The following is a 13,411-nucleotide window of genomic DNA, read 5'->3' as shown; positions in this document are numbered from 1 at the left end:
TGACGTGATGGGTGATTTTTGATACCGAATTTGAATTCAGCGCCCCAAAATCCATAGGAATACGTGTGTCTTGTTACCAGATCCGCACACTGTTTTTTTGTGGCTGTGTTATAGACTGCTAAATATAATAGAGACATCTAGTTTAGAAAACATAACATAGTTGTCCGAAAAAAATAGAAGGTGCATTTTTATTAGTGTTGTTTAAAATGATTTCGGATCAATACCTGGCCCGACCTGGCCTACAAGAACAGGGTTTTAAAAAGCACTTCCCCAAGTGTTATATTACACAGGTCGACCAAAATTAACTTTTTTGAACCCGAAACCTGTACTGGATGAAATCTAAGGATTTTAATGCCCTAAAATAAATCTGTCGTCCTGATTTTTTATACACGTCAGGATTTTGAGATATCCCCAGATAACAATTATGCTACGCACAATACCCACATTGTGTGATTCTCATGCTGTGCGAGCGAGAGAGTTCCCCTTTCACCATCATGATATACTTGTTACGTAACTACGAGCATTTATGGCTTGCATTTCGACATTAAATATGCCCTCACAAATTGTGACGCACATGTGAAAGCATTAGAAAGACGAATAGTTGTCAAAAACCTTGCACGAATAATATTATTAATATATTATTGACTTTCTAAAATTGTATAACTATTATACGTGCAAGCGATATGCGCTTTAATGGATGGCGCATATGTCTCATTGAGTGAGGGCACATTGTGCGAGATCATTTCTCATATATTTGTGCGCAAACTCCATCATTTTTCAAGTATTTTGTTATCTGGGATCCTAATCCAAACGTGAATATTTTTCTCTCAGATAGGCTAATTAACAATTCCAGTTTCACACCGATATATCTCGGAGACAAGGAATCGGCACATATTGACACAAAATCGAAATGAAAGGTAAAAATAAGCACTAAACAATGGCGTGTTATATCGTTTCAAATATCGCTGAAACTAGCCATTTTTTGATACTTTGAAATCCTGACGTATAGGAAAAATTTGGACAACGAATTCGTTTTTTGGACATCGAAATCCTTCGAGGTCACCTGGTCTGGTCTTTGGATACAAAATTTGTCGGCCTCTGTTGTCAATCCTTTGAAATAAAAATAAATTACAATATTTGATAAAAAACGCTACGAACCTCCGAAATTCGAGTAATGCCTTCGTGGAATGAGGAATTCCGTTTTCTGGCCAAGAGAGGAAGTGGAATTGAGTCACAGTTCGGGTCTCGCCGGTCCTCAGATTCTTAAGGTAAAATGAGCGCACCAAATAATCATCACACCAGATGTGTTCGGAAACTAAATGGACCTCGTAAATATGGTAAAGTTCGGAACCTTCACCGGGCCAGTATCGAGAACACATGCCCTTGCCCTCTTCTGTCAGACGAGTCAACATTACTATGACCACACTCCCTTGTTCCCATACCATCTGCCAAAAGTCAGAAGCTGTTTCCTGTATAGGTCCCTGAGTCGCAATATATGCTGGATTTCGAGGATCATGATCAGTCTGTGAACAAGAAAACTTCTGTCATATCCATTATTACAAAGTGGTTTTTATATAATTATAGTAATTTTTGACTTCCCCTGACTCTGTGAATATTATAATTTAACTTTCGCAAGAATACATTTACCTGTACTATTAATTTCTCAATTAAAACAATCTATTTATAAATGATTATTTATAATAACAATAGAATAATTTTGCATTTTCATTAGGCAAGGAGGATATTCTCAGTTGAATAGTTAGGAAAACATTATATACAGGGTGTCCTACACTCAAGTTGTAGGATCAATCAAGAGCGCGGTGTAAACTATATAAACAGTCGTGTGTATATGTCATCGGGAATCCAACGCATTGTAGTGAACGCAGTTCTCCCGTCACTAACTCCACCTCAGCGTTTGCTTCAATCACACTACTTTGGAATCCTGCTCACACATGAACGTCTGTTTATACTGCGCTCCTGATTGGTTAAGCTTAAATGTTTTATAACTCATAAAATAAAACTTGAACTCATTTTTGAGAAAGAAATTTTCGAATTATTTTATTATTTTTATAAAGCTGCAAAAGTTCGGACATTTGAGCCTGGGACACCCTGTATAGGAGTTCATGTGCGAATTTACGATAAAAACGAGAGTAAGACAATTTATAGGGTCTCAAAGAAACCTATAACTGAAAAAATGGCTTCTGCGAAGTTTTATCATTAATTACAAGTTATTGCAGTTTAATAAAAATGAAAATTGTTTTTGACACATAAAATACCATTTAATAGTGATAACTAGATGTTTATATAATTTTGTTAGAAAATTTATTATTGTTTTTAGCAATTTTCTGATAGAATAGTGTTAGGAAGTCGCGGTTTTTGCAAAATTGTTCTCTTTTTGTCCAATTTTCAATTAGTGGGAGGTAATAGTTCATTCGTGTTAACAAAAATGATTGTTTAAGCAATTTATTATTATTACTATTATTATTATTATTGATGATATTCTCGCAGAATAATGTTTAAAAATTGCAGTTTAAAAAAATTCACCTTTTCCAATTTTCAATTGAAATCAGTTGAAGAATTGATCAAAATCAAGAAAATAAATTGTTTAAACAATTTATTATTATTATATCTATTAATATTTCATTTTAATAATGCTACAAAGATGATGTTTTTCTGAAATTTCTGGCTTCCGTTCAATTTCCAATTGGAGTAAGGTAATAAATAATTCAAGTTAACAAAAATAGTTGTTTAAACAAATTATTATTATTTTTAATAATATTATCTTTCCTTAAGGGTACAATATTGAACTTTTTCCTGAAATTGTCAACAGTTTGTCTATTTTTCATTAGGAGTGACTTAATAATCAATTGTATTCAGCAATAATAATGTTTAAAATAAATTGTTGCAGTTTTTTCAAATGTTTAACTTTGCTTCGCCTTTTGCAATTAACTTGATTACCTAGTCCTTTCACCTACTCCTCATTATTACATTCTTTGTTTTTGTCTCTTGTGTAAGACAGCTTTTATGTTTCAACAACTTTTTTGTTAACTTTTGTTAATTATTACTTCACTCCCATTGAAAATTGAACAAAAAGCCAGAAAGTTCGGAAAAAAACTGCATCTTTCTAGCATTATTCAAATAAAATATTAGTATTAATAATAATAAATTGTTTAAAAAGCAATGTTCTTGATTCTAATTAACCTCTTCCTTGGCATTGACGCAATAGTGCGTCAAATTAATCGGTGCCCTGTGTGGCATGAGCGCAATAGTGCGTCAATCTTTTTTTTCTATTTAACTTGCTCTGGTTTGGCATCCAAGTCTGAAATGGGGGGTTTTTGGGCTCCTTGAATCTAAAATTAAAATTTGGAAATTTGAAATGGTGGCGCCAATATGGCGGACCAAATTGAAGGAAAATAAAAATGTTACATTTTCAAGACCCTACAAGGTTGTATGAATATTTTTTTGAACTTTGTTAAAAAAATTGAAAATTAAAATTTTTATCGCAAAAAAATTAATAAAAGAAGAATAAATTCATTTTGTGGAAAACAAAGCAAGATGCGAAGAGATAAATTTAAAAAAATTATAAACCTAAAAAATAATACCAAATTTTTTCAGGAATTACTTTTTTGTAGGATAAGTAGTTTTTGTTTTATTGAAAAAAAAGGTTGAAAATAAAAAAATATATATTTGACTGCAACGATACAGGCTACGAGAATAAGTGGGACATACAAGATAAAAACAAGATAAAAATAAAAAAAAATTCTAAAAATAAGGCAATAAGAATAAGACTGTTTTAATTTCCATGCATATTATGAATTGTAATGATATAAATTTATTAAAATGATACATGTTTCAGCGCAGCTAAGAATAAAATTTAACGCAAAAGAAGAAACAAATATTAAAGTAATCATGAGTAACACAATTTGTACTTTATTTTGCAAAATCTAAATACCTAATCCTAGACAGAGATATCAAGAAAGAGATATATATATTAATTCAAGAACCTTGACATGCCCCTGCTGTATCCTTAAGCAAATCCTATAACGAAAGCGGAGTACAATAATTTACAGCAATTAAAGCAATATTTACCAGAAAGAAAATTAAGCATTTTAGGATGCCATCGATGGCTAATAAGTGTTAATCAAATAAATGTATAAAAAATGTAACGAATGTTAGTACAGATCATTGTTGATATTTGAGTAATGATTTACTTTTAAACGCACTGCCCCTAGTGGAAAAATCTTCTGGCGTTGGCCAGTCCCAGACTAGATCACCTAGACTCTAATATGGCCCAGATCAGACGGTCTAGTCTCGGGCTAGCGAGACCTGCAACACTTTTGCAAAGTTTTGTGACTAGATGATCTAGGCAGCCGCTGGTTCCAGTACTGGTTTGTAACGCACTTCTGTACTGCTATTTTCTAAAGATATAACAAGAAAGGTATTCAAAAAAATAAATGATGATTGCTTGCTAGTATTTTGTTTATAAATGTTAATTTGTTCTGCTTAGAATGAATACATATATTTCATTTTTTAACACTATATTGCAATTAAAATTTCTGACGCTACGGGGGTTCGAACCTATATCTATATCTGAATATATCGCCTAGCAGTCAGGAACCTTAACCATTACTCTATTTATACGAACAGAATTGAAAGTCAATAAAAAAACCATCCTCATAAGTTACAACTCAAAAGAGTTTATAAAAAAAAACATTTATCAGCTCTTTTTTCTCATTAATTTTTCTATTATTATGCGACATCATATATATTTTACGAATAGTGTCGTCGTCCCGAAATTCGTGAAGACTAGGCTATTCTCGCCATTCGATTAGTCGTCTCGAAATTCGGGATGACTACCCTATTTTCACCATTTGGCTAGTCGTTCCGAAAATTATGTATTTTTTAAATTTTATTCCTTTAGAGTTAGCCAAAGATTATAAAAACTGCTAGTTTTCACCAGAAGAAATTTCAGAAACAAATAGAACTAAAAGTTAAGTTATGTTTTATAAAGTGTAATCCTTCAACCTTTAAGACATCCAAATCAATTTATATATTTTCTATGTGCCACCATAGTCTCAAGTTCGTTCGAAATTTCCCTATGATTTCCGTGCGCTTGAATTGGATCTTCTTTTTATCATTTGAAGCTTGATAAATCTATGGAAACTGTATATTTTTGTTTATTTATTTCAGTTCATAATAAAAATTGACCAAAAGTCTTGAGATAAAAGTAAAGGCCCTTAAAAAATTACTCTGTTTATGTTGTAATGATTAAAAAACCAAGATTATGTTTTTAAAAACATGTGATATCTTTTATAAGATATCAAAATTCTTTATTACAGGATTAGAATACGATGACGTGCTAAGTAATTAAGCAAACTGAACTAAGGGGTCTCACGCTGTGCAATATATAGTCCTTACTGGATGCTAGGTGGGGGAAACTCTTGCTAACCTTTACAGCCCTTCTTTTAGAGTGTTTTTGGGCATCAAAAATATTAATCTTTTAACCCTCTAACTCGTCTTACTTTTGATAGTGTATTTAAAAGTGGTTGAACGGAAGCATTGTAGGTAACGACATGTGTAGGGGTTTCGATGTTTGTTTTCACGCAGAATAAGCCTACTTTTTTAGGTATGCAAGATTTTAAAAGTTCGAATATTCTTAATTCATACAAATGTATATAACTACTAAACCTATTAGGCCATACTCTAAATAACCTAACCAGGATACAGCGGTTTCCTTCCATGTTTGGGTGCGGCGATGATTGGGTATTTTTTGTAACATATTTTCTGTATTATCTAAACTTAATCTAGCCTGTTTCAATTCTGTATTGCTTATTAGTTTCGGTAACTGAATAAGCCTGTATTTTAATTGGTCTAAATCGCTTACATCATGACCTATTTGGTATGTTGTGTTAAACCATTCAACTGTTTCCAGTGTAGTTTCAGAATTCAAGACGAGGGTATCATAATTTTTATATAATTTGCAGTTTTTGCCTGTTATAAGGGTCGGTTCCTTGATGTCTATGTTTTTAATATCGTTGTTACAAGATATGTCTAACACTAATTTTTTCGTTGGTATTATGATATATACGTTGTTCACAGCTATGGACGTTTCATGGTGTAATAGATACGGAGAGGTTTTACATTTATTTTCCGTATATTTTTTGAAGACACTGGCTTCACAAGTATCACTTTCGATTATTTTACTGTTTGTTTGTGCCCATTTACAAATTTTGTATTCTAATAATTGTTTACATTTTCCGATTCACCTCCTTGGATTGCTACTAGGATAGGGATGAGATGTTTAAGCGTTCCTTCTTCTTTATCATGTACTGAGATTTGAATTATATATGTTCGTAATCCTTTAATAATAGCAACGGATGTTTCACTTATGTCGAGGAGAGGCTGATAGTTATCCTCATGGTTATCAAAGTGGTAGCGGGTACGATGCTTTCCCTTGAATTCCTATATTGTTTTCTTTAGGATGGTCGGGGTAAGGATTTGGGGGTGCACAATACCATGTGTGCCATCGGATATTGCGTTGATAGCAGTGTCCATATCTTATGTTGTCTCATGTATCATTATGGCAGTCATGAAGAGTTTAGAGTTTACGTAGCTATCTTTCATTGCTAAATTTAGCCCCGTGCTAATCTTTCAAGAAAGTTCTCTTTCTTTGTTTTCCTGACCTAAGTTAAATTCGTGATTCATTGAAGATGAATCCAACACTAATTTTAATATTTTAGTGTGAGTCGACAAGATGGAGGCTATGCTTTTATGGTCGTTATACATATTGTCGAATTCGGAATTTATCTGGTTTAGGTCTGATTCGCTTAAGGTGCCAAATAAGGTTTTTGAAATGTCGCCTATAAAGTTAGCTATGCCTTTTTTTACTCGTTATTTCCCTAGAAGTTTATGCAATATGTTATTTTTCGCTTTCAACTGATTGAATCTACCCTTGACTAATTGAATTTCGAATTAGGGATGATTAATCGCCAGGTTCCATGGAATAGATGTACTTTTGAGATATCTTCCACATATATGTTTCCATTTATTTCCTCCAGTTGGTATTCAGCTACTGCTCTATGTATGAGGAATGTTAGGATCCACAGGATTATCAGCTGTAAGATATGGCATAGTGTTATTAATGTGGACTGTGGTCACTTGATTTTTGGTTAGAATTTTAAGGTTTTTGTTGTCCAGAATGTTAATAATTGCATAAGCACCTTTCCAAACTTGATCTAATTTGTTTGACTTGGCATTGTTCTTAACTTTTATTTCGTCTCCAATTTTATAGACAGGTTGATGTTTAACAATTTTTGAATCTAGGTACTGTTTCCTTTTCTCGTTTTCTAAATGAATTCGTTCCCTGGTTTTCGTTAAGTTTGTTTCGTGTTTCCTTTTCCATTTTTGGATTAGGCCTTGGTAAGTAATTCTTGAATTTTTATGGATTGCAGATGGAATGTTGGGCTCTCTATCGAACGTGAGTTCGTAGGGCGAGAATCCTATGGTTTGATTTTTTGTGGTGTTTATTACAAAGTTTACAAATTTCAGGTTGTCATCCCAATTTCTATTATTTACTGTTATTGTCGTCCGGATCATGTTACCTACTGTGGAGTGCATCCTCTCGATGTTTCCAGTGGATTTTGGATGGAAGGATGTTGTTTTAATAGGTTTGATATTTAGTGTTTCCTCGAATTGATGCATCATGTCGGATACAAATTTTTGACCTTGATCCGTCAGTATTGTTTTCGGGGCTCCGAATGTGTAGATATAATGATCTATCATCTGGGTAACAATAGATTCGGAGGTTTCCTCTTTCATGGGCAATAACGGAGTGTATTTTGTTAATCTGTCTTATATAATTAGGATATACTTGTTTCCACAATGTGTTTCTGGGATGGTTCCGTAGATATCTAATAAGATTTTGTCATTAGGCTTTAGTGGGACGTCGGGTATTATGCTCTCCATTTGATATTTTATTCTTGCTATTTTGTGGAACTGACAGATTGGACAGGTTTAACATACTTTTTTATTTCTTCTTCCATTTTTGTTCAACGTCCTAATCGCTTGGCTTTCTCGAGTGTATTTTGTTCGCCTAGAAGTTCTGCGTGTGCCTCTTTTATGACTTTCTCTTTTTCTTTCTTAGTTAGTTCTCTGGTGTTTGTGACACATATGAGGAAACTTAGGTCGGGGTACAGAGTGGATATAAACTCTATCATTTCTTGGAGTAATTATTTTTATCAGTGACTTATTAATGGGTCTTCGATTAATAATCTAATTAATGAGAGTTTCCTTGCTAGAATTTCTTCTATTAACAATCCTAGTTTTCTTAGCCATTGTTCTGCATTGTATTGTGGTAGGTCTTCTTTTGTTATATTCTTTCATAGTTTTCCTATATCATTAGGCTTAATTTTAATTTTTCCAGGAATTGGTTGTAGTCTCCATTGCATGAAATCTTCGTAGATGTTTCCTGTTTTAACAACTCCTTGTTCCTGGTTATTATTATTTTCATGTAGTGTTTCGGTTTCCAAAGGTTTGAGTTCTTCTAAAGTTTTCTTCGTTCTTCTTGGTGGGAGTATTATTTTTTCTCTTTCTTCTAATGTTTTTTCTTCAGTTATTACTGGTGTATTGAAAATTTCTATGTCTGGTAATTGATATTCTTCCTGTTCTAGCGTCAGACTTTGCGTGTCTTCAACTTCGTTTATTAGGCCAGCTGATTTCATAGCTTCTCTTAAGGTTTCTTTTGTTATTGCAAATAATTTTCCTATATCGTCGTTGTAAATCGAGAAAAGTCTAGAAAGGCAGTCGGCTACCTTGTTTTCCTTTCCTTTGACATACTCAATTGAATATTTGTATTCCTCTAAACGCAATCTCCACCGTGCAAGTCTAGAACTTGGGTCTTTCACATTGTAGGGCCAAAGAAGGGCTTTGTGCTCGGTTTGGATTTTGAATTCTTTACCTAAAAGATATTGCTGTAAGCGTTTGACTGCCCAAACAATAGCGAGGAGTCCTTTTTCTCTCGTGGTGTAATTCTCCTCGGCTTTGTTTCATGTTATGGAGATGAAGAGGCATAGGTGTCCTTCTTGAGAAAGGACTGCCCCTATTTCGTAGAATGATGCGTCAGTAGTTAGAGTGAACTGTGTTTTAAAGTCCGGAAACTTCAGGACTGTTGCTGACGTCAGGGCTTTTTTGAGTGTTGTGAAAGATGCTTCACATGATGGTATCCAATTGAAGGGTGTATCTTTTTGTGTCAGTTTCGTTAGAGGTTTTGCAATAGTGGAGAAATTTCTTATAAACTTTCGGTAATATCACACTAGACCTAAAAATGATTGTACGTCCTTAATTGTTTCGAGTTGTTTGAAAGTAAGTATTTTTTTAAATTTTTCGGTATTTGGTTTGACACCATCTTTGGTTATGACATGGCCAAGATATTCGATTTCGGGTTTCAGGTATTCACACTTTGTGGGTACAAGTTTTAGTTCTAGTTCCGTTATCCTTTTTAATACCAGTTCTAGATTTTGGTTATGTTCGTGAAGTTTGTTGCCAAATATAACGATTTCGTCGATGTAGACGAAGCAGTTTTTGCCACTAAACCGTGGAATGCTCGGTCCAACATACTTTGAAAAATAGCAGGGGAATTTTTTAAGCCGAAAGGCATACGATTGTACTCAAAATGCCCCTGTTGTGTTGAAAAGGCTGTGAATTTTTTACAATTCTCCTTCATCGGGATCTGGTGGAAGTCTGCGCTTAAATCGAAGGCCGAGAAGATTTTGGCTCTTCCTAGCTGGTCTATTATACCGTCGATCATTGGAAGTTCTTGAGTTTCTACCAGAGCGAACTCTCTATGTTTGTGGGGAGTTTGTGTGATCTTAGATTGATAACTTTATCAGAATTAAGGATAATTTCGTGCTCCGTTAGTGTAGTGCAGGGCAAAGGGTCTCCTGGGAGAGCGAATGCTTGATAGCATTTGGCTAGGATTTTATGTATAATGTCCCTGTGTTCCTTTTCTATGTGGTCTAATTTGGAGTTATTAAGCAGTTCCTGGAATTTATCCTGTTTTTCATAAAATTGGTCTGTTCCATCTTCAAGGTTAATTTATTTTTTCCTTATGCATGGTATTGGTGTGTTGATGGTTTTAATAGTTTTAATTTTCTCGAACTGTCCGACTAATTGTAGTATGGCACGGTTATTGTTCCTTGATAGATGGTGTAGATGCCATCAGGAATATTTTCCTGCTTTTCAATTCAAATATGTTGGTTTTCTTCGTTGATAGATATTTTACATACTTTGATTATTTTGGGTGCTAGGTATTCTTTCTCTTTAATTAATGGTGTTTTAATATTATTCACCACAAGGTGGGTTGGTGTTATTGTGTGGCGAGAGAATTTATTAAGAAAAGGCTGACCTATTATTCTATCTTCCAATAATGGGAAATCGTCATCGACTAAATGGAATAGGTGAATTTTGCCGAAATAATTTAAATGGCATACTTCATTTGTGTATTGCAGATCGTTGAACATAGCAAAATTTTTTTTTTATATTTAAAGGCTGGTAGGTTGGGGATGGTTCCTTTTTGAATTAGATTTATCACGACTCCTGTGTCTAATAGTAATTTGTATTCCTGTCCATCACTTCTTCTTTCTCGTATTGATTTAAGTTCTCCAAATATGGTAGAGATTCTGCTGATTCCTCGTACTGGATTTGTTCCTCCATTTCTTCCTGGCACATTTCTTCCTGAAATGGTTCCAATTCCTGATCTAAAATATTTCTTACTTGTGGTGGTCTCTTTTGGTGTTAGCCTGATTGAAAATTTTGCGTTTTATTTGAGTAACACTGGGCTGCGAAGTGTCCAATTTTTCAGCACTTATGGCATGTCATTTTTGCTCCGTCTGCCAAAGGTATAGTTTGGTTCAGTGCTTTAGCGCCTGTGCTTCCTGAAGTATTAACTCCTTGGCGTGCAAGTTGCTACAAACTTGTATCTATTCCAATGTAAGGTAATTTTATTTTTACTGATGATTACCAGAGCTTGTGAGCACACGAAGTATATTAAACGTGAAACTACCAAAACTTTGCTCCACCGAACAGAAAATTAATTATAATTTTCTATTCGTTACCCTTCTCAGATCATAAAGGAGTCTTATGCTCTTTGGAGTTTCAGTCAACTGTTATCATTTCCTAAATGCTTACGGTTGCAGTTTATCGATTCGGTGCTATCGTTTGTAGATAGTGGAGTTTAGATACCGTTAGTAGGATGCTGCTGAATGAGCGATGCTTTGCTCTGCTATCGCTGTTGCTGAGTCAGCTGCTTGGCTCTGTTATCTCTGTTGTTGAGTGGGCTGTTTGGCTGCGGTTTCACGCAGGTGCGTCCTCCGCCTGATTGCGGGTCTCGTAGGGTTTTACCGAAGTATATCTCGTACCCTTTCAATTTTCTTAACGGGATTTTACCGTGGTAATATCCCGGAGTTCCTTTGCGTTGAATTCCGTAGAATTCTTTTTTCCTGGGTCCGTAGATTTCAGTCCTCACACAGGTATTGACTTCTATTGGATTCTTCTTGATTTCATCCGCAGATATTTGAAGATCGAAAAGTCAATTCTGGCAAGATCGCCAAATGTGATGATTTAAAAACTAAGATTATGTTTTTAAAAACATGTGATAGCTTTACTAAGATATCACTATTCTTTATTACAGGATTAGAATACAATGACGTGCTAAGTAATTAAGCGAACTGAACTAACGGGTCTAGCGCTCTGCAATATATAGTCCTTATTGTATGCTAGGTGGGGGAAACTCTTGCTAACCTTCACAAAGTAATGAACATTTTTCCGTAAAAACCATTTTTTTTTGTGAAAATAAGAATATCTTGGTAAAAAGTTTAGAATTTCTTTGAATAGGTCTTGCTACTAGAAATAATTTAAGTCGCACCCATGAACCTTTCCAATATCTCATAAGGGGCAAGGTGGGGTTGTGTGTGATCACATAAATAATTTAAGGTCACATTCCCTACCCAGTGGGACGATGTTCGTGGGAACTAAAGCGTAGACTTTGGACCCACGCCGTCGGCTTGCGGGTTCGATTCCCGCCTTGTACTCTGGTAGAGTCTCGGCGGCCCATGCGGTGAACACTAGCCTAGCAAGGGAGTTGTTCATCTCCGGAGAGTCGTGGGACCGGTAGCTCTAGAGAAAAAGGTTTTCTCTAAGTACTTAAATCTGTTGCTCTTGGTGGTTCGGAACCCACCTAAAACTGTAGGTCCCCCTCCCACCATGAGGGGCGGTAAGGAGCCCCTGTGACTGGTCACAGAATTAATATAAGATCACAACCTTGCCTCTTTTCCAACGCCTCATGAGGGGCGGCAAGGCACCCTTGTGACTGGTCACAGAATTAATATAAGATCACAACTTTGTCCCTTTTCCAACGCCTCGTGTGGGTGAAAAGGCAACCCTGTGACTGGTCACAGAGATAATGTAAGTTCACACCCCTGCCCCTTTTCCAACGCCTCGTGGGCGGCGTATAGGCACTCCTAATTGCGCGTGAGGAGCGTGAATGCACCAGTATGACTGGTCACAGAGAGTGTGTAAGATCGCACCCCTGTCCCTTTTCGAATACATTATGGGGGTGGAAGGTAATGATTTAAGTTACATACATACTCCTTTTCAATGTCACCGAAATAATTCAAGTCACATTCTTACCCATTTATAATGTCTCGCCGGGGAGCGTGTGCACAAAGGTATCCTTGTGACTAGTTATATATAATTTAGTTGTCAGTCCTACTTTCTACCAATATCTTGGAGAAGTTGGATGATTGGCCACAGGCATGATGAAAGTCACAACCGCAACTCTTTTGAGTGTCCCGCGGGGAGGGTGTGGCTTCCTTCTGACTAGACACATAAATAATTTAAGTCACACTTCTTCCCCTTACCAATTTCTTAAGGGGTTGATTAAAATAACTTTATACTATAATTTCTTCCATCAAAAAATAAATTTTAATTTTAATTTTAATTTCAAATTTTTGAAAAACTATCTATTCATGAAGAAATTCAAATCAGAATAATCGTTGTTTAATTTAAGTCCATGTGATCGTAACCTCACAAATTCTTTTTACATTTTTTTTAAAACCAACTTTCCTTCACACGAAAAGCGATATCGAGTTGAAAATCTGAGAAACTAAATACGAAGCACTAAGAAACGTATGTGAGATCCTAAATTTTAACGAAACTAAAAAAAAGTTATTACGTAATTTTTTTTATAATTATAAAAATTTATGACCAAAAAAACCATTTCTTAGTGCTTCATATTTAATTTCCCAAATTTTTAACTATACGAGGGTGGATTGATAAGTTTCCGGCCTGACCAAGAAAAACAACGTTTTTAAGAATTTTTTTTTTTATTTCTCAACATAATCTCCTCCAAGGCTGA

General features: G+C 34.9%; 1 protein-coding gene across 1 annotated transcript in view; it reads right to left on the bottom strand.

Annotated features, from left to right (window-relative positions):
• Positions 1–13,411, bottom strand: part of LOC117181251 (receptor-type tyrosine-protein phosphatase N2) — a gene marked incomplete at its 3' end in the record, with an annotated part of 454,371 nt that overhangs the window by 53,794 nt on the left and 387,166 nt on the right. Inside the window, exon 12 of the mRNA XM_033373815.1 lies at positions 1,159–1,523. Coding sequence (XP_033229706.1) covers positions 1,159–1,523 — 365 coding nt within the window. The remainder of the gene's footprint in view (positions 1–1,158; positions 1,524–13,411) is intronic.

Source organism: Belonocnema kinseyi, chromosome 10 (assembly GCF_010883055.1).
Source record: "Belonocnema kinseyi isolate 2016_QV_RU_SX_M_011 chromosome 10, B_treatae_v1, whole genome shotgun sequence".
In the NCBI taxonomy this organism is placed as follows: Eukaryota; Metazoa; Arthropoda; class Insecta; order Hymenoptera; family Cynipidae; genus Belonocnema; species Belonocnema kinseyi.
Note: the sequence above shows the minus strand (reverse complement) of the source record. Positions and strands in the feature narration are given on the sequence as shown.